Source organism: Myxine glutinosa, chromosome 1 (genome assembly GCF_964187855.1).
Source record: "Myxine glutinosa chromosome 1, kmMyxGlut1.1, whole genome shotgun sequence".
Classification (NCBI taxonomy): domain Eukaryota; kingdom Metazoa; phylum Chordata; class Myxini; order Myxiniformes; family Myxinidae; genus Myxine; species Myxine glutinosa.
Genome location: NC_136261.1, coordinates 404,822,083 through 404,848,371, shown reverse-complemented (window position 1 = coordinate 404,848,371; position 26,289 = coordinate 404,822,083). Strand labels below are relative to the sequence as shown.

The 26,289-nt window shown below is 47.8% G+C and overlaps 1 protein-coding gene across 1 annotated transcript in view; it reads left to right on the top strand.

The window, feature by feature from the left end:
• The window catches only part of LOC137417149 (uncharacterized), a 33,137-nt gene extending 7,216 nt beyond the window's left edge, over positions 1-25,921 (top strand). The window contains exons 3-5 of the mRNA XM_068102960.2: positions 9,137-9,569; positions 15,787-15,927; positions 23,046-25,921. Coding sequence (XP_067959061.2) covers positions 9,149-9,569; positions 15,787-15,927; positions 23,046-24,862 — 2,379 coding nt within the window. The 5' untranslated portion in view covers positions 9,137-9,148 and the 3' untranslated portion in view covers positions 24,863-25,921. The remainder of the gene's footprint in view (positions 1-9,136; positions 9,570-15,786; positions 15,928-23,045) is intronic.
• The last annotated feature ends 368 nt before the right edge of the window (positions 25,922-26,289 follow it).

The following is a 26,289-nucleotide window of genomic DNA, read 5'->3' as shown; positions in this document are numbered from 1 at the left end:
CCTGATGGTGCGTAGGCGAGATAAGGGGCACCTCCGGGACACAAAGGTGATCCCGGGGGAGGAGGCTGTTTCACAGCACCACTTGGTTGTCTGCGACATAAGGGTGAAAGGTGCGAGGAGAGCTTGGCGGGTGAAGTACCAACCGAGAATGAAGGTGTGGAGGTTGAAAGAGGTGACAGCAAGGGAGGCATCAAAAGAGAGGCTGAGTAGGGTAGAGGATGATGTGGTTGAGCTTGAAAGTGGTTGGATGTCAATGAAAGATAGTCTGTTGGGAGCCGTTGGTGAGGTATGTGGATGGACAAAAGGACCACCAAGGCACTTGGAAACATGGTGGTGGGATGATGAAGTTGGAAAGAGGATTGACGAGAAGAGGAAGAAGTTCAAGCAGTGGCAGAAGTCGAAGGGCACGGGGGCAGAAAAAGCAGAGCATGAAAGTTATAAGGCAGCCAAGAAGGCTGCAAAGAAAGAGGCAGCAATGGCGCAGGAGGCATGCAGGAAAATGTTCGGAGAACGCTTGGATTCTGAAGAGGGTCAGAGAGCAGTATTCAGGATTTCAAAGCAGATAGCGAAAGAGGTGTGATGTGATGGGGGTGAGTTGCTTGAAGGATGAAGTGGGACAAATTGTTGTGGACCCAGATGGAATTAAAGGAAGATGGAAGCGATATATGGAAATGCTGTTGAATGCAGAGAATGAATGGGATGGCAACATGGAGAGTAACCCAGTTTTAGGACCGGCAGAGAAGATAACTGAGAAGGAAGTTGAGGAAGCGATAAAAGCAATGAAGAGTAGAAAAGCGGGAGAGCCAACAGGAGTTGTGGGAGATATGTTGAAGGCAGCAGGAAGTTGGGGTGTGAAGAAAATGACAGAGATCTGTAATGTGGTGGTGAAAGAAGGCCGCATTCCAGTGGATTGGGAACGGAGTACTCTCGTCCCTCCATACAAGTGGAAAGGTGACCCTCTGGACTGTGGCTCGTATCGAGCGATAAAGTTATTGGAGCATGGAATGAAGGTATTGGAAAGGTTGTTGGAGAGGAGGATAAGGAAGAAAGTGAAGATTGCCAAAATGCAGTTATTATTTATGCCAGGAAGAGGAATGACAGATGCGCTTTTTATTGCAAGGCAGTTGCAGGAGAAGTACACGGAGAAGAGGAACAAGTTGTTTTTTTGGGTTTGTTGATCTGGAGAAAGCATTCGATAGGGTTCCATGCAACGTAGTGACATGGGCATTGAGGAAGTTAGGAGTGGAGGAATGGTTGATCAGAGTAGTGATGACAATGTACAAAAGAGCACGCACAGCTGTAAGGACGAGGGACGGAAACAGTGGTGAGTTTGAGGTGAAGGTGGGAGTGCATCAGGGGTCGGTACTAAGTCCACTACTATTTGTAGCTGTGATGGAAATGCTGGTTCAGAACGTAAAGGAGGGTTTACCATGGGAGTTGTTGTATGCAGATGATCTGGTGTTGATTGTGGAAAGTATGGATGGACTGAAGGAAAAGATGAACAAGTGGAAGGAATGTATGGAGACAAAAGGTCTGAAGGTGAATATTGGAAAGACGAAGGTAATGGCAAGTGGTAAAGCATTAGGTGAGGTGGAAAGAACTGGGAAGTGGCCGTGTGCTGTGTGCAGAAAGGGTGTCGGAGTTAACTCCATTCAATGTACAATGTGCGCTGAGTGGGGTCATCAAAAATGTAGTGGTCTGAGAGGGTCATTAACCAGTGTGGCAGCTAAATTCAAATGTAAGGTGTGCACAGAGGGAGCTGCAGATGGAGGAAAAGTTGAGTTAGATCTTGGAGACGGCGTGAAGCTGGAAGGTGTGAAAACATTTTGCTACCTCGGAGACGTACTGAATGGAGAAGGTGGATCAGACTCGGCAATGGTTGCTAGAGTGAGATGTGCATGGAAGAAGTTTCGGGAACTGAGTGGCGTGCTGATGAGGAGGGGGGTGTCGTTGAATCTGAAGGGAAAGGTGTATGCTGCATGTGTGAGAAGTGTTATGATTTATGGGAGCGAGACATGGGTAATGAACGTATAGCAGCAACGAAGGCTGGAAAGGGTGGAAATGTGAATGGTTCGGTGGATGTGTGGAGTATCGTTGAGAGAGAGGAAGACAAATGATGAATTGCGAAAGATGAAGGGAATAGAGCCTGTGATTGATGCTGTGAAGAGAAACAGGTTGAGATGGTTTGGTCATGTGTTGAGGAAGGATGAAAGTGACTGGTTGAGAAGAGTGATGGAAATGAATGTAGAAGGAAGTAGAGGACGGGGCAGACCGAGAAAGACTCGACTAAAGATGGTGGAAGAAGAAATGCGGGCAAGGGGGTTAACAAGGGGAGATGCAGAAAATAGGGCAAAATGGAGAAGATTGTCATGGGGACCGCATGGCTAACCCCCGATCTAGCAGGGAAAATGGCCTTAAAATACATGTTGTTGTTGTTGTTGTTAGTGATTATCCGAGGGGAGTGGCGTCTTTCGAGTCTCGTGGCTCTGAAAACGCCATTGAAGCCAAAAGAATCACAACCCTAAGTTAACTCACAACCCGGTCTCTCTTTTCAGTACTCCAGATCATGGCAAAAGCAAAAATTAGGAATGCCGGTCCTGAAGCTCACCTGAATCAGAGCAACAGTCACTCAAACCCCTCGTAGACCTCCTTAGACCCTGATTTTTCTTATGTGCTGTGAGCAAACTTTGGTATCAGATATGAAGCTTGCAACGAAGTTTCATCAAAATGGTGTGTTTGGTTCAAGTGATAATGACTGAAATGTTTACGGACTCGGTCACTCACTTACCGACAGACTGCTTGATCGCATAAGCTCCAGTGGTGTTGTGCCAAATTGAGGTGCCCGAGCTTTGCAGAAATGTCAGCCATGACATCATCACCAGATCTACTTGTCGCAAAAAGTTTTAATATGACGCTAACCATTTGAGTTCCCCGAAAATGAGTGATACCTTTTACCTTGGTTAATAAAAGATAAGCCCATTTTACCACGTGCATACGTACATACATACACATAAAAACATACACATAAACACATTAACACACCTGCACATACGAGCACCTGCACAAAAACATACACAAATACACATACACACACGTCATACATACACACATAAACACACACACACACACACACACACACACACACACACACACACACGCACACACACACACACACACACACACACACACACACACACAAACACACACACATAAACACACACACAAACGCACACATAAACACATAACACACATAAACACATCACACACATAAGCGCATACACACACAAAAACGCAAACACACACAAAAACGCATACACACACAAAAACACAGACACACACAAAAACGCAGACACACACAAAAACGCATACATACACATACATACACACACGTAAACACACGTAAACACACATAAACACACATAAACATACATGCATACACACAAGCACACATGCATACACACACACGCATACACACACGCATGCATACACACACACGCATACACACACACATACACACATGCATACATATAAACACACACATAAACACACATAAACACACACATAAACACATATATATATATATACACTGTCTCTTCCGTGCCTGTTTGTGTCTGTCTGTTCCACCACAGTCTATATCTATGCCTGTCTCTACCGCACTGGATTGTTTCTGTCTCTGCCATGCCGGTCTGTCTGTGGCTGTATCTGCCGCACTGGTCTGTGTTTGTCTCTACCGCACTGGTCTGTGTCTGTCTCTACCGCACTGGTCTGTGTCTGTCTCTACCGCACTGGTCTGTGTCTGTCTCTACCGCACTGGTCTGTGTCTGTCTCTACCGCACTGGTCTGTGTCTGTCTCTACCGCACTGGTCTGTGTCTGTCTCTACCGCACTGGTCTGTGTCTGTCTCTACCGCACTGGTCTGTGTCTGTCTCTACTGCACTGGTCTGTGTCCGTCTCTACCGCACTGGTCTGTGTCTGTCTCTACTACACTGGTCTGTGTCCGTCTCTACCGCACTGGTCTGTGTCTGTCTCTACCGCACTGGTCTGTGTCTTTGTCTGCCCACTGGTGTGTGTCTGACTCTGTCGCACACCAAGCAAACAACAATCAGCCTTCCATGCATACATCTCCCATCCAAGCACAAACCTAGTTTCTGAGATGACAGGATTATGCGTGTTGAACCTGAAAAGTTTAACTTCCAGCAAAGTGGAGACTCCTTGGTGCATGTGTGAGAGATAATTGCAGTGAGAGGAAAATAAAAACAGGTTTTATGTGTTCGTGTGTATTAAACAAGAGGATCAACTCTGACCCTGAACGTGACATGATGCTGATGTCGAATGCGTAAATATGCCAACACCTCACCTTCAAATTAGGATAGTAAAGCACGGTGCTACGCGCGCTTACTTGCTACCAAGGAGGAAGCGGACAACGCGGTTAAACAAAAGAGTCTTTATTCTCAAGAGGTCACTGTAGCACTGGCGCGCTCCGGGCTGCGTGCCCAGTGTATATCCTGAGGCCACGCCTACCCCTCGGGCGTGGCCGCCGCCCACTTGGTGCGCGGAATGATGTCACCACGCCAGTGGGCTTTCGTGTCCGCCACACGCGCTCCCCCAGAATTCCCGCGCACCTGGAGGGCCAGTTTGCGGGGCAAACGGATGACCCGGCCGAAGCACCCTCTGGCGACCGGCGGCGTCCGGGGTGCAGGGATGCCAGCTGGGATGCCCCCGGCTGTACCCAGGATGGGTGCCGGACCGGGGGGCGGCGTGCCGGCGGTGCTGGGTGGTGCCGGGGGTCCGCCCACCGGGGGGCGGCCCCGACGCGGGGGCCGAGCCACCGGCGGTGGGTGGTCCACGTCGAGGTGTGCCGGCTTGAGTCGATCCACCGAGACGCGGTCGGGAGTACCGCCGATGTCCAAGGTGAAGTATTTCACCCCGGTCTCCAGCACGTGGAAAGGCCGCAGTGGTGTCCGGTGGGCGTCGTGCCGGACGAAGACATACTCGGCGGTGCGAAGCTTGGGGGCGACGTGCGTGGGTGGGTGCCCGTGGTGCGCCGTCGGCACCGGGGCGAACCTCCGGGCGGTCTCCTGCGCCGCGGACCAAGGTGCCGTGGGGTTGGGGAGGAACTTGCCCGGCACCCGCAGCGGTTGTCCAAAGACCAACTCCGCCGCGGATGCGCGCAGGTCCTCCTTGGGCGCCGTCCGGAGGCCCAGCAGGACCTAGGGGAGCCTGTCGACCCAGCCGCCGTCACGGAGGGTGGCCCGGAGCGCGGCCTTCAACGAGCGGTGGAACCGCTCGCACAGGCCATTAGCCTGGGGGTGGTAGGCCGTGGTGCGGTGCAGCTGGACCCCGAGCCCCCGCGCGACCGCCCCCCAGAGCTCCGAGGTTAACTGGGGGCCGCGGTCAGACGAGATGTCCAAGGGGGCGCTGAACCGGGCGACCCAGGTGGCGATGAACGCCTGCGCGACGTATGCCGCCGTCGTTGACGCCAAAGGCACGGCCTCCGGCCACCGGGTGGTGCGGTCCATCCTGGTCAGGACGTGGGTGAAACCCCGCGAGGCGGGAAGAGGTCCCACCAGGTCCACGTGAACGTGGTCAAACCGACATTCCGGCACCGCAAACGGGGCCAATGGGGCCTGGGTGTGTCGGTGCACCTTCGCGCGCTGGCACGCGAGGCACGTCCTGGCCCAGCTGCGGACGGCCTTCCGGAGGCCATGCCAGACAAACTTGTCGGCAATCAACCTCTGGGAGGCCCTCGTGCCCGGGTGGGCCAGGCCGTGGATGGAGTCGAAAATCCGGCGCTGCCAGCCCGCGGGCACGTTGGGGCGAGGCCGCCCGAGGGAGACGTCGCACCAGAGGGCCGTGCCCGCGCCGTTGAACGGCACCTCGGTGACGCAGAGGCCCGTAACGGCGGTCCGCAAGGCCTGGACGTCGGGGTCGGCGGCCTGGTCCGCCGCCATCCGGGTGTAGTCGATGCCGAGGTGGACCGCATGGGCAACGGACCGGGAAAGGCAATCCGCCACCGGGTTGTCCTTCCCCGCGACGTGCCAGATGTTCGTCGTGTATTCGGACATGGCCGAGAGGTGACGCTGCTGCCGGGCCGACCACGGCTCGGCGACCTTGCCCATCGCGAACACCAGTGGCTTGTGGTCGACGAAGGCCGTGAACGCACGGCCCTCGAGCAGATGGCGGAAGTGCCTGACCGCCAGGTGGAGCCCGAGCAACTCGCGGTCGAAGGTACTGTACCGGCGTTCGGGTGGGCGAAGCTGCCGGCTGAAGAACGCCAGCGGTTGCCAAGCTCCACGCACCCATTGCTCGTGCACCGCGCCCACCGCGTAGTCCGAGGCGTCGGTGGTGAGGGTGATCGGTGCATCGGGCGCCGGGTGCGCGAGCATGGTGGCGTTAGCCAAGGCGAGCTTCACGCCCACGAACGCCGTGTCCATCTGCTCGAGTGTCCAGGTGACGTCACCTTTGCCCGGCTTCCCCCGGAGGGCCTCATGCAAGGGGCGCAGGAGCTGGGCGATGCGGGGCAGGAAACGGTGGTAAACGTTTACCATGCCCAGGAACTCCTGGAGCCCCCTGATCGTGCGGGGGCGCGGAAACCCCTTCACCGCCTCCACCTTGGCCGGTAGGGGGACGGCCCCGTGCCTGGTGACGCGGTGCCCCAAAAAGTCGATTTCGGCGACACCGAACTGGCACTTGGCGGGGTTCACGATCAGGCCGTGCTGGCCCAGACGTCGAAGAGCATGTGGAGATGGTGTAGGTGCTCTTTGCGGGACGCGCTTGCGACGAGGATGTCGTCCAGGTATACGTACACAAAATCCAAGTCGCGCAAGACGCTGTCCATGAGGCGCTGGAACGCCTGAGCCGCATTCTTCAAACCGAAGGGCATCCGAAGAAATTCGAAAAGACCGAACGGCGTGATGACAGCCGTCTTCGGGATGTCCTCCGGTCTGACAGGGACCTGGTGGTAACTGCGTATGAGGTCCACCTTCGAGAAGAAGGACATATTCGCCAAGCGGGCGGAAAAGTCCTGAATATGGGGGACGGGGTAGCGGTCGGGGGTGGTGGCGTCGTTGAGACGGCGGTAGTCCCCGCACGGTCGACATCCCCCGCTGGGCTTGGGCACGATGTGGAGCGGCGACGCCCAAGCACTCTCGGAGCGCCGCACGATGCCGAGCCGCTCCAGTGTAGCGAACTCCGCTTTAGCTACCGCGAGCTTCGTCGGCTCGAGGCGGCGTGCCCGGGCGTAGACCGGTGGCCCGGCAGTGGGGATGTGATGTTCCACCCCATGCTTGACGGTCCCCGCCGAGAAGGTGGGCCTCGTGAGGGCCGGGAAACGGGCGAGGAGGCGGGTGAATTCGTCCGCTGCCGGAAGCGTGCAGATGAACCTGGTCGGAACGGAACCGCTCAGCAAGCCGCTCGATGAGCCGCTCCGTGAGCTGCTCAACGAGGCGGGCAACGCGCAAGCGAGCGAGCTGAACGTCTCAACCTGGACAAGCCTTCTGTGCTTGACGTCGACCAACAGGCCATTGGCACAGAGGAAGTCCGCGCCGAGCAGTGTCATAGGCACGTCGGCAGTGACGAACGACCATCGGAAAACCTGCCCTCCGAACCGCAGAGAAAGGCAGCATTTTCCGTACATGCGAATGGGCGTACCGTTGGCAGCAAGCAGCACGGGGCCCCGGCCCGCGGACTGCTTGTCGGACGTACCGGCGGGAACGACACTCACCTGCGCTCCCGTGTCGCACAGGTAACGGCGCCCGGATAAGGTGTCCGTTATGTATAGGAGGCTGTTTAATCGGCCGGCACTCAGTGCCACTACCGAGGGCCGGCCCGGGCGTTTCCCGACCTGCCAAATGAGCACGGCGGGTGACGTGGCCGAACCTAGCGTGGAAAAAACACCAGGTTTGCCGCAAAGCCGGAGGCCACGGTTTCCGCGGTGGTGGTGGGCGTGGCGTGGTGGCCGCCACGAGGCGCCCCTCGGAGCAGGGGTGGGCACCCGCAGGAGGTTCGGGCTTGGGAGCCACTACGGCCGCACCAAAACTTGCCTGCGTGTCCAAAGCCTCGTTGAACTTGTCGGCCTCGGCCGCGAACGCACGGGGTTCCGTCGTCGCGGAACCGGCCAACGCGAGGCGGACTCATGCCGGCAGCTGGCGTCGAAATAACGCCCGGAATAGAGTGTTCGGGGTTTCGTCGCCCATGAGCGACAGCATATGGTCCATTCGGACCGACGGTCGCGTGTCACCGAGCTCGGGGAGGTCCAAGAGGCGATCGGCCCGTGCGTCCACTGTGAGGCCGAACGTGGCGAGGAGGAGGCGCTTGATCGCCTCGTACTTGTCGTGGGCCGGTGGGTTCCTCAGGACCGACACGACATGGGCGGCCGCGCCGGCCCCGAGGGAGGCGACCACGTGGCAGTAGCGTGTCTCGTCCGCCGTGATGCGTCGAAGCCTGAACTGGGCTTTGGCCTGCAGGAACCAGATCTCTGCCTGAGTTTCCCAGAACTCGGGGAGCTTCATTGCTACCGCGTTGGTTGCCATGTCGGGTGGTCAGCGACGGCTGACCAGAACGTCGGAGGTCACCAATTAAAGCGCGGTGCTACTCGCGCTTACTTGCTACCAAGGAGGAAGCGGACAACGCGGTTAAACAAAAGAGTCTTTATTCTCAAGCGGTCACTGTAGCACTGGCGCACTCCGGGCTGCACGCCCAGTGTATATACTGAGGCCACGCCTACACCTCGGGCGTGGCCGCCGCCCACTTGGTGCGCGGAATGATGTCACCACGCCAATGGGCTTTCGTGTCCGCCACAATAGCATCCATGTGCCACTCAGGTCTTTGAAGACAGATTTTTGGTCACAAATACATGGAATTAGAGTGGCCGATGCAGCTTACGCCTTTATTATGGGTTCATCAGAATAATGTACAGGTAAATCATTTGTTTGTGACCATGCTTCACAGCTCAAAGGTGAGTGTGGCTGTGTCGTACGTATACTGTCAGTCTAAATGTGGTGATGAAGCTGGATACGTTTAGCTGTATACGTGATCAAGTTGGATAAGATAATAACTCGCAAAACATTCCAAGCTGAGTAAAGAAAATAACATGGATAACTTTTCTGTGATTAACATAAGCGTTGTATCCTTGGCAGGTCATTGGTGAAATGGAGAGCTTCTTGGAATGGCTCAAGTCCCAAGGCCTGAGAGCAGAAACAACCCAAGCAGTGATCGATAAGCTTGGAATTGAGGATCAGAAGGTTATTCGAGCTTGTACTGAGTCGGATGCATTGCGGACCGAGGTCCTCTCTCTCGCCAAAGAGAAATTACAATTTGCAATGTATGCTGACTTCTGTAAATTTATGAATTCTTTTTCGAAGCCGCAAGATGTCCACATTGCAGGTTCTTCTCTTTTGGGAGGTATTTTCATCAACTTAGAGAATGTTGTTCGGGAACTTTCCAGTTTGTGTGAAAAGATTTTCGGATCCCAAAATGTGCACCTGGACAACGTTTCTGGTTTCTGTGGAATCGGGCTCAGTGATTTCTGCAGTCTCCAATTTCAGGATGATGGATTAACACCCAAGTCTGGTACGTGACTTATTTTTTAAATGCAACAAAGCATGTCAGGAAGTAACCTTTATGTTCTGTGATTAATTTTTGTCCTCCGTCGCACCGCGGAACGAAAGGGGGACTATGGTTTTCCCCTCCGTACGTCCGTCCGAGTGGGCGTGCGTAAGCGAAGGACCGCATTCGAATTTGGTGTGTGGGTGCAACCCACGTCAAAATCCAATATGGCCGCCGCCATGTATGTCTGACGCCATGTACGTCTGAACCTTGTGAGCAGAATATCTTGAAAAATAAGCGAAGTACCAACTTCTAATCTGGTGTGTGGGTGTATCTAGGCATAAGGAAGAACGCTATTGAAAATTGGGTCGACACGTCAAAATCCAAGATGGCCGCCTTGCGTCTTCTACTTTGTCAACTCACATCACCTCAACGACGGGGGACCTCGGCGTAGCGCTTGTTTATTTTTACCTCTGCCTCCAAAGGTGGATGGAGGTTATGTTTTCACCCCTGTCTGTTTGTCTGTGACTAGGATATCTCAAAACATTATGGATGTATTTTGACGAAACTTTGTGGACAGTTGCGTGTGTGACGAGGACGAATTGGTTAGATTTTGGTGAAGATGTGGATGTGGGTCCCATGAATTCGCCCTACCGCTCACAACAGGAGACTGTGTGTGTGTGTGTGTGTGTGTGTGTGTGTGTGTGTGTGTTTGTGTGTCTCGTTGCTTTTTCTTTCCATACGCGGGTTTCAGAAGGTGGATGGAGTTGTGGAATTAAAATTAATTGCGTACGTAATTTGTGTAAATCGAGTGGATTTCCCGGAGCCTCGACCTTGTCGTTGCAAACACTTAAGTTTTAATTGCAAACACGTAAGCTTCATAAATACACATATTAATCAGTGTTAACTGTATTCTTTGAAAATCTAACAATTCTCTAAACTCCTTAACCGAGATTACAATCCAGACAGGGCCAGCTCGCTCGCGTGCGGAGGCAAACTTATCAAGTTTCAGAGCCTCGCAGTCAAATCAGCCCATTTGGAGAATAAAAAGAAAGTCTCTTTTATTCAAATATTGTATAACAAATAAATGTACTCTTCATACAATACATATATACACATATGTATTGAAGATTTAAACTATAGAACTGAATCTTGTAACAATAATTTGTAACCCTCTGAATCTGAACACTTGTACTCATATTTTCTCCAGGCGGGAGATTGGGATAAAGCAGATAATATCTTCAATCACGCTAATCATGTCATTATCTTAAAGAAACGGCAAGCTTTGTTTATATTACACTCCGGGCCGAAAAAGATACAGAGATAGCGACCTGGAGGAGGCTGCCGTGCCATGGATGAATCCAACAAATGGCGAAATCCCCAAATGTCTGCTATGCTGAAATGTTATCTTTCCTCTCTGACCATCTCCTGACCTCACGCTTTCATCTGCGACCATAAATAGCCATGTAACAGAAAGTTGTAGAGATTCTCAGTCCAGTTTGCCTGTATTGAATGTTGTGTACTGAGCCTATGTGGAGATTTTATTAGCGCTGAGGAAGCGCCTCTAGCGAATGACTTCCAGCCAGTGTAACGCGAATTCCTGTCACAGGAATTCTGAGATCATATAAGTGTGACGTGGCAGTTCCTGATTGGTTCGTGTTGGGGAACCCCTTTTCGCTGCCGACGTGACGTAAATTCGCGCACGCGCACTGGTGAAGCGCGAGATTCGGCCCAAGGTTCTTCTTATTATTATTATTATTTTTGTATACAAGATCGAGGCTCGAACCATGATCGAGGCTCGAAATTCCATGCCCGAACCTCAGCGCAATCCAAGAGGATTCACTTGTTCTGTTTGTGTATGTGTTACTTTGATGAGATTTCTTACTGAGAATTTGCGTATGGAAATTGAAGTGAGTGTTTTGTAATACCTTTGTAAAAGTGAAATGAGATCTCCCACATTCCATTAAAATCAGCCGATTGTCTTCTGAAACAAGTTTGGACCTTAATTATTGAGTCAATGAGTATCATTCAAGGCTAAATTAATTAATACTCCAACAGAGTCATCCCAGTCTCGAAATATCCACCTCTATTTAAGTAATCGTGTGAGCACTAACTTCACTAAAGTGGCTGATATTGTGATTTAATTCAAAAATCTGTGTCCATACCTTAAACCCATTTATTTGACTGGAGGGGGCTATTAGGGACTAGAAATGTGCAGTTGTTATTATCTGAAGGTTTACACAAACGAGTTGTGATCATATTCTAATGGCTCATCATGCATGTGATTCGTGATATTTTTTAAGTTGTTAAATTTTACATAGAGGCACTAATATTTACTGAAGATATACACAGTTGGATCATGTTTCCATGAGTTCTCTGGAACTGGAATATTGAGACCTTTGCAGATGGTTAATGGATTGCTTCACAATCCTTGTTGTGTATTTGGGTGTAGCTCAAACAGCATTTGTGTCCATCAGTTGTTTTCTCGTATAGTTGTGACTGTCTTTCACCAAATGGTGTCAATAAAATCTCGACTATTTTGTTTGCCAGCTCTTATTCCTGTCTTCGCTGTTCCTCATTATCCTTTTACTCCTTATCTCCTTCACCTTCCTGTTCCCTTCTGTCCTTCTGTCTGTTACCATCTGCCGTTCTCATTTTCATCCCATTCAATAATGTTGGTGTTGTCACTCGGTCCACAAGTGTAAGTTGGGTTTGTTTCCCTTCCCCTTTAGGGTGGTTCTTTGTCTCCTCCACCTCTGTCTCACCACGCCTTCACCGCTGGGTCCCCAGTGACGCTGCGCATTCCAAACAATTGCTTCATCGCGCAGTCCCTCCCCACGCAATTGTGGCCACTTTTCCACACGGTTCTTCGGAGCCCCGAACCGCCTCGGAGTGCCTACTCGGGGAGAAAGGAGATGGAAGGGGAGTCGTGGGTCTGCAATGTACACACACCATGTATCGAGCTTCATATCCACTCCTTAAATAACTCTCCGTCCCAATCAGATCTCCAGCCATCTCTCATCTTCAGCTCCTTCCTTTCCTTCCCTTCGTCACCAGTGTCATGGTTTCGGGACCGCCATCGGCGGGTCTAAGCCTTGAGTCCAAGTGAGATGGTTTGACAAGGAGATTATGTGCCAGCTTTTTTGATGCCATCTTGTGTGTGTACATCAGGGTGTATCCATGTCCTTGCTCATTAATGAGGTTTGTCTGTCTGTGACTATACCCTAACTTTTTGTACCATTTGAGCTATGTCAAGTTTTCAACATAACTTTATTTTGAGAATATGGAGAAGCCAAATTAATAATTTGATAAAAAGGCCAAAGGTCAGTGTCACATTAAATCGTCAATTTTCATCCAATTGACCTGAAATTTTAGGAATTTGCATCTTGGGATCACTGCATTGGTTTACCAATCAAAAGCTATAAGCCGATTGTTTTTTGGTTTTGTTTTATCTTTTTTTAGAACAAAAGGTCAAGGTTGCATTAAATCATCATTTTTCATCCGATTGACTTGAAATTTGAGCAGGGTTTGCATATTGGGTTGCTGACGCCCATTGCTTTTGTTGTCAAAAGGTAAAGGTCGCCTGCAATTGTCAATTTTTTGTTGGATATTTTCATCGTGTTTCACATACGGAAGATGAATATTGTCGCGCGTAGCCTCCGGTTAATACCAGAGGCTCGCGGATGGACCGAAAACAGCTTTAATTGAGGTGACGGCCAAACACGGATTCAACTATGGACACGGGAGGAAGAAGGAAAGTGGGAGCTGCGGTAAAGGTTTACCTGGAGTGCGCCGATGGCAGCTTCGATCCTGCAAGGAAATTAAGTCGACACGGACACAAGCTTTTGAATGGAAGGGGAAAATAATACAAGGGTTTATTAAATAAAAGGACGGGGCAGGGAAACGCGATATTAACTAAAACTCCTAAATTGGGATCCCACACACCAGACCTCAAACACAAACAGGGGACTGAATCACGAAAATAACACGTTCGTTATGTTTTGTACGTGGCATGCGGTCTTATCTGATGTCGTCGTCTTGTCCGTCCAATCTCCGCTGCACACCATGAGGTCCCTCGCTCCAGCGCCCAGCACCGCGAAGGCCCGGGCCAGCGCTCACTCCAGGCTCCCCGTGGACCCCCACGAGGTCCGTGCACCGAAGGTCCAACGCGGGGTTGCACGAAGCAAGCGAACGCCACTCAGGCTCGGACTCACAAGCCAACTCTTAAGCCTACTCAACCAGGACCAAGACTGCGAGCCAACTCAACCAGGGACAGGACTCTACTCATCTCAGGATCGCACCGGGACTGCCAGGGCCAAGAATCTGTGCGCAGAGTTCGGCGCGCCACCCAACCAGAGCCTCATAACTTCCCGCCCTTTTTGCCGAACCTCCTCGCGCCTTTGGCGTTGATTCGCGCTTTCCGCGTTGACCAATCACAGTCTTCCTGGGCGTGGTTATAGCTCGTGGCATGTCGCGTGGTCATAATTTGTGCGTGTTGCGTGCTACGCGAGGCCCAGTAGAGATGAAGCTGGCCGCGGTCGACACGGCGGCGCCCCCGAGCCGGCCCCCTTGCCTGTTCGTCTTCCAAAGTCATGTCAGGGAAGGGAATTATTTAGTGTTGCAATAAAGAGCCTAACTAAGTGTCTAAATGAGTGCATTGCAAAAAGGGACAAAGGTGAGATGACCAGGTGAGACACACAGGGGCGTTATCTTTTAATCCCTGCTCTATTTATCACTCGAACATCCTTGAATGTTCACAGGTATACATCTTAACCGACAAACCGGACTAGACATGGAAATTACAAGTGGATTCCTTTCGCGACAGACGAAGCACGTTACCTATTCAGATCTACCTGGCTCTACATATTGCTCCACCCTCCCGACAACAATATGAAGAAGTGCAAGTGGATCAGCTTTACATTTCCAGATGCTTTCTAGTTTTTTTTTTTAAAGTGATTCTTCACTTTTGAGAGAAGCCCGGTGTTGGCTTAGTGGTTAAGTTAACTAGCTTGAGATCTTCGGGTCTTTAGTTTGAGCCCCAGCCATGCTGTAAAAGAACATCAGATGGGTTTATTCAGCTTGTCGTCTTTCCGAGATGCCTGTCAGAAGAAGTGCAGCTTACTGGAAACGGGGCGCAGCATCAGCGGCACATCCATACTCTCAGTCAACATCTGAGAATTCCTTGAGTGATTCATTCGAATGCAGATCTCAGAAATGCAGGTCTGGTCTGAATCCAAAATGATCAGAGATCAAGCCATTGGAGAACTGGAAGGATTTAATTTCAGAAGCGATGATCGATTCCATGACCTTGCTGATGATTGGGAGCAGGCTGATTGGTCTGCAGTTGCAAGGATCTGTTTTTGCATCTTTTTCTGAAAGGCGGAAATGTTGGCTGATTTCCAAGCAGAGGGCAGATGACCTTGAGCAAAATAGAGGGTGCAGAGAGCAGAGAGAGGTTGTGATAGCGCGGCAGAGCAGGATTTTTGGACCCGTGGGCTGATGCCATCTGGTCCAGTTGCAGAATCAGAGTCGAGGTGTCACAGAAACTTCTCCACCTTGTCGGGAGAAAAGGACACAGAGTCCAGGAGCAGCTCAGTACGACTGGTTCAGGTAGGTACAGAAAGCGATGGGTTTGGGACACAAGATTTTGAGGTAAACACAGAGTTTTGAGGCATGTATCTTTTTCACGTGCAGTGTCAGGTGTGTGTCGCCGTTTGTGGTAAGGGAGGGGATGAAAGGGGGAACAAACCAGAAGCAGATCAGACCAGGTGCCACCAGGAGGGAGACAGGTTTGAGAGCTCAGTCTTCAGAATCGAGAGATATTCTTTCCTGGCTCTCCTGAGGGTAGACACACACTTGTTCCGAGCTTTGTGAAAGGAAATTTTTGAGAAATTAACATCAGTGAATTCCAGAATTTTTTGGGATGAATTTTACAATCTTTATTTTATGTAAATTGAATTTAAGACTTGAACACTGTTTAACACAAATCACTTTATTGTTACTTCCAATAACCTACAGTTTAGCAGTTCTTGGACATGTTAAATAGGGTGGTGTCTGAGGATGATGTTGAGGACTGCTTCATTTGTGCTTAACATCGGGAATTGTTCTTTTTAACAATCTTTAACTTCATTATTCTATTTAAATTGAAGTATACATTCAGTGGCGTAACATGTTCTATGAACTCTCAAGATGGTTCTCAATCTCATTTCCCTGCAAAAGACTGACCCTGATTTGTACACAGGTGATGTCTGTCCTGTAAATGTGGAAGGTAGACAACACAACAACGATTCATCTGTCACAGAAGATTCAAAATATGCTTCTGCAAAGGAAAGTTCAGATGATATTCACCTGACAAATGGAAGTGCTTCCTGTTTTGCAACTGGTGAGTGGAAACGTAAAAAATTAACATGCAATCTTTTGTGTTGAGAAAATGTTGTTATGAATTTTGGAGTAGGCATATATAGATTGAGGTAGATCTGAATAGCTATCATGCTTCATCTGTCGTGCGAGAGAATCTCACTTGTAATAAGTTCTGTGTTTAGGTGGTTTGTCAGTTAAGTGTGTACCTGTGATCATACGAGGATGATCCGGTTAGGTTGAATAGGAAATAAAGATATTTATTAGACCCGTGTGTGTGAAACCTCGGTGATAATTCCTTTGTCCCGTGTGGCAACACACCACATTAGTGGGGCAGATTTGTGAAATGATTGTGGGTTTTGTGGTAAAAGCACCAAAATTGGTATATATGATGTTAATGACCTACTAATTGATTTTAGATATATACTCAAAGGCAAAAGTTATTGTGACACACAAACAACAAACAGAATCAGTGTTAAACTTTTACTGCCACGAATGAAATGTTATTACATGGAAAGACAAATGTTTCAAGGTATGGTAACGATCAACAGTCCATAAGAACAGTGCACCTGGCATATGCAAATGAGCCACAACACAAGAGGGGGTTCACAAGCAAGTTCACACAGTCAGTAGCGAGTGTGTCCACCTTGTGCATTGATGCAGGCCTGGCACCTTCGCCTCATTGAGGCCACTAAACATCGATGAAAGTCCTTGGGAAGATCATTCCATATCCGAGGAAGGATTTGGTGGAGTTCCTGCAGCGTTTTTGGAGGATTCGGATGACGTCGTAAACGTCGCTCCATTTCATCCCAGACGTGTTCAATGGGTGACAAATCAGGGGATCTTGCAGGCCAGGGTAACACATTAACATTGTTCTGATTAAGATACTGCTGTACAACTCAAGCAACGTGTGGTCTGGCATTATCGTGTTGAAACGTCACTCCAGGGCCGTTCTGTTGCAAAAACGGTAAAGCGGCCATTTGCAAAATCTCGTCTCGGTACCTCACAGCATTCAAGTTCCCCTCAATCACAATCATTGGCGTTCTTGCTGCAGCTGTTATCCCACCCCAGATCATAATGCCCCCACCTCCAAAATGATCCCCTTCCAGAACACATGGCCTGATGTAACGTTCACCTGTGCACCTGTAGACACGTGTCCTACCGTCAGCTCGGTGAAGCTGTGCCAAATGGTGTTTCTATGGATGTTGAATTGACGAGCAACATCACGCTGCGAGGTACCAGACTGAAGCATACCTATAGCTCTCCATCTGTCATTTTCCCTGAGGCGTGGTATGTCGAACTTGTTCCAGAACGATGAATAGAGGTGTTTTTCTGACTTCTGCACTTCTTAAGACTGCATTGAGTGGAAATGATAAGCGTCTGGTTGTCTGGCCTTTTAAAGTGAACATTGCTGGCCATTTTTCTCGAATATGTCATGCTTCTTGCAAATTTCGTGCAATTCGAACAACAACTGCTTGGTTGCGTTTCTTCGACCATTTTAACACTCTTTCTCTGGTTCAAATCCAAAAATTCATTCACAAGATTACCAATGAAAAAATTCCATGTCACAATAACTTTTGCCTCTGAGTATAGTACCAAGCAGGATTTTTTCCGAGAAGCCCATAAAGTGGAAAATTCCAAAATGGCCACCGGCCGATTCGAAATATCTGTTAATTGTCATATCTTTATGAATAGTCAACGCAGAAACCTGAATGAAGTGTCTTTTTGTATGTTTCTGTACATGATGAATCCAATGGAACCATTATTTGCTTTGAAAAATGCATATAAATCAATATAATGGTCAATTTCAGGTTGAAATTCAAGATCGCCACCATTCGATTTGTCGATATCTAGCAAATGTCATGTTATACACAGTAATTCATATCACACCATGGATGAAGTATGTTGTAGATTTATTCACATATGTCAGACAAAATGGCACCACTAATTAAGAAAAGCTGAATTCATAGTGACCAATGGCAATGCCAAGTTCTATGATATCGACCGGATACATAAACAGTCGACTTTACTTTATCATTTATACTACGAGTTGCAAATTCTAAATCATATTAAGATGGAGGAAAAAATACCACACAAACTAAGTGACATATTATATAGATCTACACATTTGTATCCAATGCATATATACTCTATGCATTATACATTAAATAACACTTCCCATACCATACATCATTACATTGTTGCCGATTACTTTGAACAACACCATGAATTTTGCACTTTTCAAGTTTCTGCTGGTTCATTTATAGAATATTTACCCAGCGTCGAGCCTTAAACATATTCACACTTCTGTGTTGATTATGACATGTTGGACATTGGGTTTAGATATTAAGTAGTACTTAATAAGTACACTCTGGCTGAAACATTTCCCTCAGTGCGAAAATGTGTATGGTTTTTCTCGAGTGTGGATGTTTATGTTACATTGAAACAACTATTAGTTGCTCTCATTGTGGTCACAATTACCACTGCAACGACAGAGTGATGTACATTTAAGAGCAGCTCTAACACACTTGCATAGTCCCCTACAACTTTTCTGGCACCCACACCTGAGCAACTCGGAACAAGATGCCACTTCCTCTGGTAATACCGTCCATAATGGTTGCCAACCCTGTGTGGCACTCTTCTGCCAACCACATGTCTCTGGTGATGGAGGTACTGGACAATGGACAAGTGCCTGTCCCCACACATGTCCACCTTGGTATACTGCCCGTTTTGTGTGCTGTAACAGTGCTCCTCTGGGTGGTATGGTGTCGATGGACCTCGCTTTTGTAGTGAAGATGTGTTTCCTAGCTGAATCAACGTTAGATTCTGTGCATGTGCGGTCGTACAACAGGACGACATACTTCTCGAGCACAGACATGCAATCATTGAGCGACGTCGGGTCCGTTAGCAAGGTAGAGAATACTGGTGTCACTTCAGTGAAGGACTTCCATGTGTCGAACGCAGTCTTTTTCCCCCGACCAGCGAATGACGACACCGTATCACAACCAGTGAAGGCGTGAAACATAGGAAGTGCACGTGCCTTCTCACTACCAAGCTCAGTGGCAATATTGTGGGCAGGAATGTACCTCAGGTGCTTTCCAGTGCCAAAAGCAACCCAAATTTACGTGTTTTCAAGGCGTGCCACAGTAGACACTGCCAGGACGAGCACGTCTGTATCCACAGTATGCAGCATGATTCGGCGATACACTCTCCTTGCTGCATCAACTGTATGAAGGAGCATCCGTGTGTCTGCCTCCTCATGCGTACATGGTGCTAGAGATGAGATGTCCTGGTGAACTCTCGTGCAGAGCACATTCTGACCGCATGTTGTATACACATCCTTTTCCCGCAGAAAGATGTTCTACAACCTAAATTGGCAAAGAAAAGAAGCTAGATTAAATTTCATGTCATTGATATTGTGTAGTTTACAATCGATTCTACATGTATATGGTTTTTTTTAAAGCCAGTGAAATACTGAAAGCTTACCTGGTGTGCCAAGAAGTCGAATAGTTCTGTCTTGTTGTCTGCCAATCTCAAGAATTCTTGCCAATTTCCTGGGATCATGTTGGATGGTGCAACACGCCGCCGAACACCTTTTCCTCGATTCTCTCTCGCAGTGGTCTTCAGACTCTCTTCCAGGTACACATCCCAAATTATGTCAATTCTCATCACGTTGCGCAGCTGTGCTTTGACATAAGGCAGAAATACCTGTGTAGCATATTCTTGGAACGTTTTGATGCCAATGGGCCTGAGCATGTTGATGATTGCAGCACCATCCAATATGATGACATCAACTAATGGAGCATCCCCACATGATGTGCAGCACCTTTCCAGACATTCAACAAGATCAGACTTCGACCCAAACCTTAGTTTTCCCAGCTGCGACAATGACGGAGGGTAGGCATGATTCTCATGCTGGAAGAAATTGTCCAAGTCTCCGTCATGGGTTTGACAGGCAATGTACAGTCTGGAAAACAATGCACAGTCACTCTTGAGTGATGTCACGATCTGTTTCGCTTTGGACGGAACTCGACATGGTGGTCGGCTGAACAAAGGCATCTGATTTTTACATATGGGATCAGATACTGGTGTAATTCGCTCCGTCACTCGCTCAGTCATGTACTTGTCATACTGTTCCTGGCCTGTCTTCTCTATCGCACGCACAGTTTGGACAACAGCTGGATCAGCAACATCTCGGCTGTCAAGTACCAGGAGGTCATCACTCTCTTCCATGAATGGATTTCCCATGTCTTCTATTACTCGAACAAGAGCAGCAGTCTCCTTAGCAAATGCGACTTGTGCTGAAGCAGTATGCTCGTGGTGCCTGAGAGTGGTCTTATCAGTTTTCCTAGGACCTAGATCCAGACAATTGACCTCAAACTCCTCAATGACCCTTGCTAGTTCTGGTCCCGCCACCATCCAACGGAGTAAGGCTTTTGGATTTTGCAGCAACCCGACTGCTCCACCATCTCCTTTCACGACCTTGTTATTTTGTTCGTGTGCATGATCGATAGCTAAGGCAGAGAATGGACTCCTTTACACCATAGTAAAGGTGTTTATTTACACCATAGTAAATCCTTTACACCATAGTAAAGGATATTCTCCTTTACACCATCTTCTGTCTTCCTGCTGCTGGCATTGTATAATTTGACAAGGCAATTTGAGTGGTACTTCGCTTCCTGGGCCACAAGGTCACGAGGACTGATTTTCGCAGTCAACCTTTGATCCTGTATTTTTAGTGCACATTGCCTAACCCTATGTGTTAGTTTTGGTGTCATCGCTTCATGCAGAGGCGCCATCTCCGTTCCAGATTCATCACAGAAGAAGCATTTTGAATCTTCTGGAGAATCTCTGTGTTCAGCCTGCCTTAACATGTATGGTATTTCTCCAGGGGTATTGGTACATGCAGTTGGAAGTGAAGCTCGTTCAACTCTGGCGAGACGACTGGCACAGCACTTCAAGCGGCATGATGCATGCCATTGGGCATGATTGCGTGCCAGTGTGTGTCCAATACCGTCTCCTTCATCAAGCCTACTTATATCGATAGGTAATGGCTGGCTGTCCAAATTGAGAAAACTGTTCAAGTTATCACCGAGAGTATGATATCCAGCACCGACGGGACGTTTTGATTTGGCTGGACAGTTCAATGGTTTGTCTGAACGTTCCTGGCATAAATAAAGCACAAAGACTCCAGTCAATAGGTTCATTTGTGGCCGCAGGTGATCTTAATGTCTCTCTATGAACAAGCTTGCACTTCTTGTGTGTCGACATGATTTCAGTCACTTCTGTTCAGTCACCTACAACGAAAAAAACATTAATATTATAACGACAATAACCTATTTCGTTTTCCCACACCTAATTACTACAAGATCCTGCAAGGCACGATGGACAATCTAAGCCAAACGATGATGCAATGAGGTGAGGGTATCATTGTATTCCTCCTGTTTGGAAGGACATATTCATACGATATACATATTTTGGGGAAGATATGACACTCGGTATGGGTGCCGCATGACACAAATCACAACCATGTTATTGTTTTTTTTATTGATGGTGTGAATGTGGCTGAAATATGTATACTGTCTAATATATAAAATACACTTCATCCATGGTGTGATATGAATTACTGTGTATAATATGACATTTGCTAGATATCGACAAATCGAATGGTGGCAATCTTGAATTTCAACCTGAAATTGACCATTATATTGATTTATATGCATTTTTCAAAGCAAATAATGGTTCCATTGGATTCGTCATGTACAGAAACATACAAAAAGACACTTCATTCAGGTTTCTGCGTTGACTATTCATAAAGATATGACAATTAACAGATATTTCGAATCGGCCGGCGGCCATTTTGGATTTTTCCACTTTATGGGCTTCTCGGAAAAAATCCTGCTTGGTACTATATCTAAAATCAATTTGTAGGTCCTTAACATCATATATGCCATTTTTGGTGCTTTTACCACAAAACCCACAATCCTTATGGATATATACACAAATCTGCCCCACTACGTACATTAGCTAGATCCATTAGTGCACCACATTAATTAATTCCCCCTCCACCACAAGACAATAAGACTGACCAGGAAAACCAACAGGCAGCGGCCGCGCAGTACGCCACCATGGCGATGGAACATCGTGCAAGGCAGGCTGACGCCACGCCCACTTCGCGCGTGATTGGTCAAGAGGGTTTTGATGGGAAGATCGCACCGTGGGGTAAGAAGCTGGCCCCTGATAGTTGGAAGGAAGCGGCAGACTGATTGGCCACCGGCGGATGGCATTACATGAAGGGCAAAAAGCACTCGGCCAATGAGAGGACACCAACGCAGTGAGAAGATTCGAGAAGTCGAGGGGCAGCGCGCTGGTTGAGGTAGAGGAGGGCTGACGTCACGTGACGGCGAGTAAAACTTCTTGCTCGCCGGCATTTTCCTCTCTTCCCTTGGCCTCTTGCTCTGGACTGTCACTTCGTGCTGGACCTGTTCTTGCCTTTGGACTTTGGTGGAGAGACCAGCGCCGACAATCATCCTCCCCTGTTGTTCGTGCTCCTGGTGCCTGCGTGCTGTGCTGTGTGGCGCAGGACGGACTGTGCAGAGAGGGGTGTTGGCGCCAACGCCCGAGCGGTTCGCGTCAACCGGAGCGCGGTCGGATGACTGCGCTTGGAGCTGACCATCCCGGACAATTCCTGACGACTACTGAGACAGATAAGCACAGACGTCCAAACAACGGTTCCTTTGATTGATTCTCCCATTGTTTCTTATCTGAAGTCTGGTGTGGGGACGTCCCAATTTAGGATTTAGTTTCTTCCGTCGCGTTTCCTCGTTCTCGGTTCCGTTAATAAATATTTATTGTTGTACATTTTACCTCCGTCTCGGGTTGAGTTCATAATTTGCAGGGAGAAGACATGGTCGGGGCCGAAAAGGTAAGCGTGGCATCCTCCCCCAATCCCCTGGCCCGTGTATCGATCCGCCAATGGATTGAATAAATGCCTCCATTGAAGCTCGGTTCCATCCGTGGTGACGCTCGGTGTTAACTGAGCCAAACCACACGACAATATATAATTTTCGGAAATGTGTTACATATTTTTCATTTTGATTTTGGCAAAAAAAAACAAACACAATGTGTTCTTTGTTTCTGTAGAACAATCCAGAAGGAATGTGAGACAAATAAGGTCCAGTCGCAGCTTGACAGTGAGGAAGAAGCCTTTTTTGAAGAAACAATCACGACATCAAGACTCACTTCCGATAAAATACAAGTGCATGTCTGGGCCTCGCAGCAACAACATCAATATTAAATTAAACAAACAGAGAAAGGTTCTAGAAAGTCCAATACTTTATAAGAGTAATGTGTGCAGAATGGATTTTGCTTCAACGAGTGACATCAAAATACACATGAGGAACCACACTGGAAAACACCCCCACAAGTGCTCTGTCTGTGATAAAGGTTTCTTGACAAAAAGCAATTTGAATAAACATATGAAGATCCACACAGGAGAGCGTCCTCACAAATGCTCGATATGTGACAAAGGTTTCTCTCAAAAAGACAGTTTGAAATCACATATGAGGATCCATACAAGAGGGCGACCTTACAAATGCTCGATATGTGATAAAGGTTTCTCTCTTAACATCAGTTTGAAAAGTCATATGATGTTCCATACAGGAGAGCGACTTCACAAATGCTCGATATGTGATAAAGGTTTCTCTCACAAAAGCAATTTGAAATCACATATGAGGATCCATACAGGAGAGCGACCTCACAAATGCTTGATATGTGATAAAGGTTTCCAGAAAAAAGGCGATTTGAAATTACATATGAGGATCCATACAGGAGAACGACCTCACAAATGCTCGATATGTGATAAAGGTTTCTCTCAAAAAGGCAATTTGAATTCACATGTGAGGATCCACACAGGAGAGCGACCCCACAAATGCTCGGTATGTGATAAAGGTTTCTCTCATAACATCAGTTTGAAAATTCATATGATGTTCCATACAGGAGAGTGTCCTCACAAATGCTCAATATGTGATAAAAATTTCTCTCGAAAATACAGTTTGGAATCACATATGAGGGTCCATACAGGAGAGCGACCTCATGAATGCTCGATATGTGATAAAGGTTTCCAGAAAAAAGGCGATTTGAAATTACATATGAGGATCCATACAGGAGAACGACCTCACAAATGCTCGATATGTGATAAAGGTTTCTCTCAAAAAGGCAATTTGAATTCACATGTGAGGATCCACACAGGAGAGCGACCCCACAAATGCTCGGTATGTGATAAAGGTTTCTCTCATAGCATCAGTTTGAAAATTCATATGATGTTCCATACAGGAGAGCGACCCCACAAATGCTCGATATGCGATAAAGGTTTCTCTGACAACAGCAGTTTGAGAAGGCATATGATGTTCCATACAGGAGAGCGTCCTTACAAATGCTCGATATGTGATAAGGGTTTCTCACAAAAAGTTGATTTGAAATTTCATATGAGGGTCCACACAGGAGAGCGACCTCATGAATGCTCGATATGTGATAAAGGGTTCTCTCATAACAGCAGTTTGAGAAGGCATTTGAGGATCCATACAGGAGAGCGTCCTTACAAATGCTCAATATGTGAGAAAGGTTTCCCTCAAAAAGGCAGTTTGAAATCACATATGAGGATCCATACAGGTGAGCGACCTCACAAATGTTCGATATGTGATAAAGGTTTCTCTCTTCGCAGCAATTTCAAAAGGCATATGAAGTTCCACACAAGAGAGCGTCCTTACAAATGCTTGATATGTGACAAATGGTTCTCTGAGAACAGCAGTTTGAAAAGGCATATTAAGATCCATACAGGAAAGCGTACTTACAAATGCTCGACATGTGACCAAGGTTTTTCTCATCGCAGCAGTTTGAAAACGCATATGAAGATCCATACAGTAGAGGTGAAATGTGAAATACCAGGATATGAAAAATGAGATGAAGAGGATTTCAAAATTGAAGAAACCTGCAATTGTACCAGTGATAGTCGGAGCAACAGGGAATCCAAATGATCAAGAAAACCCAAACTGAGCACTTATAAAGCATTTCAGGGATTATCACGACAAACAAACTTCAGGTGGAGGCTGTCAGAAGTTCAGTGAGGATTCTAAAACGACCCTTTGGAACAAAACGATGAGAATGAAGTTTCACAAACTGGTTCATGAATAATGATACTTTACCGAATGAGGAGGTGGAGATTTTGAGTTCTGGGAGAACTGCCTCACACCTCCTAAAACCCACCTATGGAGATAACAACCAATGACAGCGTCCTTACAAATGTTCTATTTGTGACAAGGATTTTATTTCGAAACGGAGCTTGAATTTCCATAGTGCATCCCACGCTGGAGTGCTGCACAAAAAGTGCTCTGACTGTGGGAAAAGTTTTGCTGAGAAATGTTTGTTAAATTCACAAAGCTTTACCCATACTGGGTTGTACGTTCCGCCTTTGTAAGTGATCCTCAGCAGTAGGCAAGGCCGTTTGGGCATATACGGTGCATTCAGAAAGTATTCAGACCCCTTCACTTTTTTCACATTTTGTTATGTTGCAGCCTTATGCTGAAATCGTTCAAATTCATTTTTTCCCTCATCAATCTACACTCAATACCCCCATAATGACAAAGAAAAAACAGGATTTTAGAAAGTTTTGCAAATTTATTAAAAAGAAAACACTGAAATATCACATTTACATAAGTATTCAGACCCTTTGCTATGAGACTTCAAAATTAGCTCAGGTGCCTCCCATTTCTCTTGATCATCTTTGAGATGATTCTACACCTTGATTGGAGTCCACCTGTGGTAAATTAAATTGATTGGACATGATTTGGAAAGGCACACACCTGTCTATTTAAGGTCTCACAGCTGACAATGCATATCAGAGCAAAAACCAAGCCATGAGGTTGATGGAACTGCCTACAGAGCTCAGAGACAGGATTGTGTCGAGGCACAGATTTGTGGAAGCCGACAAAAAAATTTCTGCTGCATTGAAGGTTCCCAAGAGCACAGTGGCATCCATAATTCTTAAATGGAAGAAGTTTCGAACAACCAGGACTCTTCCGAGAGCTGGCAGCCCGGCCAAACTGACCAATCGGGGGAGAAGGGCCTTGGTGAGAGAGGTGACCAAGAACCCGATGGTCACTCTGGCTGAGCTCCAGAGATCCTGGGTGGAGATGGGAGAAACTTCCAGAAGGACAAACATCACTGCAACACTCCACTGATCTGGGATTTATGGCAGAGTGGACAGATGGAAGCCTCTCCGCAGTGAAAGACACATGAAAGCCCGCTTGGAGTTTGCAAAGAAGCACCTAAAGGACTCTCAGACTGTGAGAAACAAGATTCTGTGGGCTCTCATGTGTCTTTCACTGAG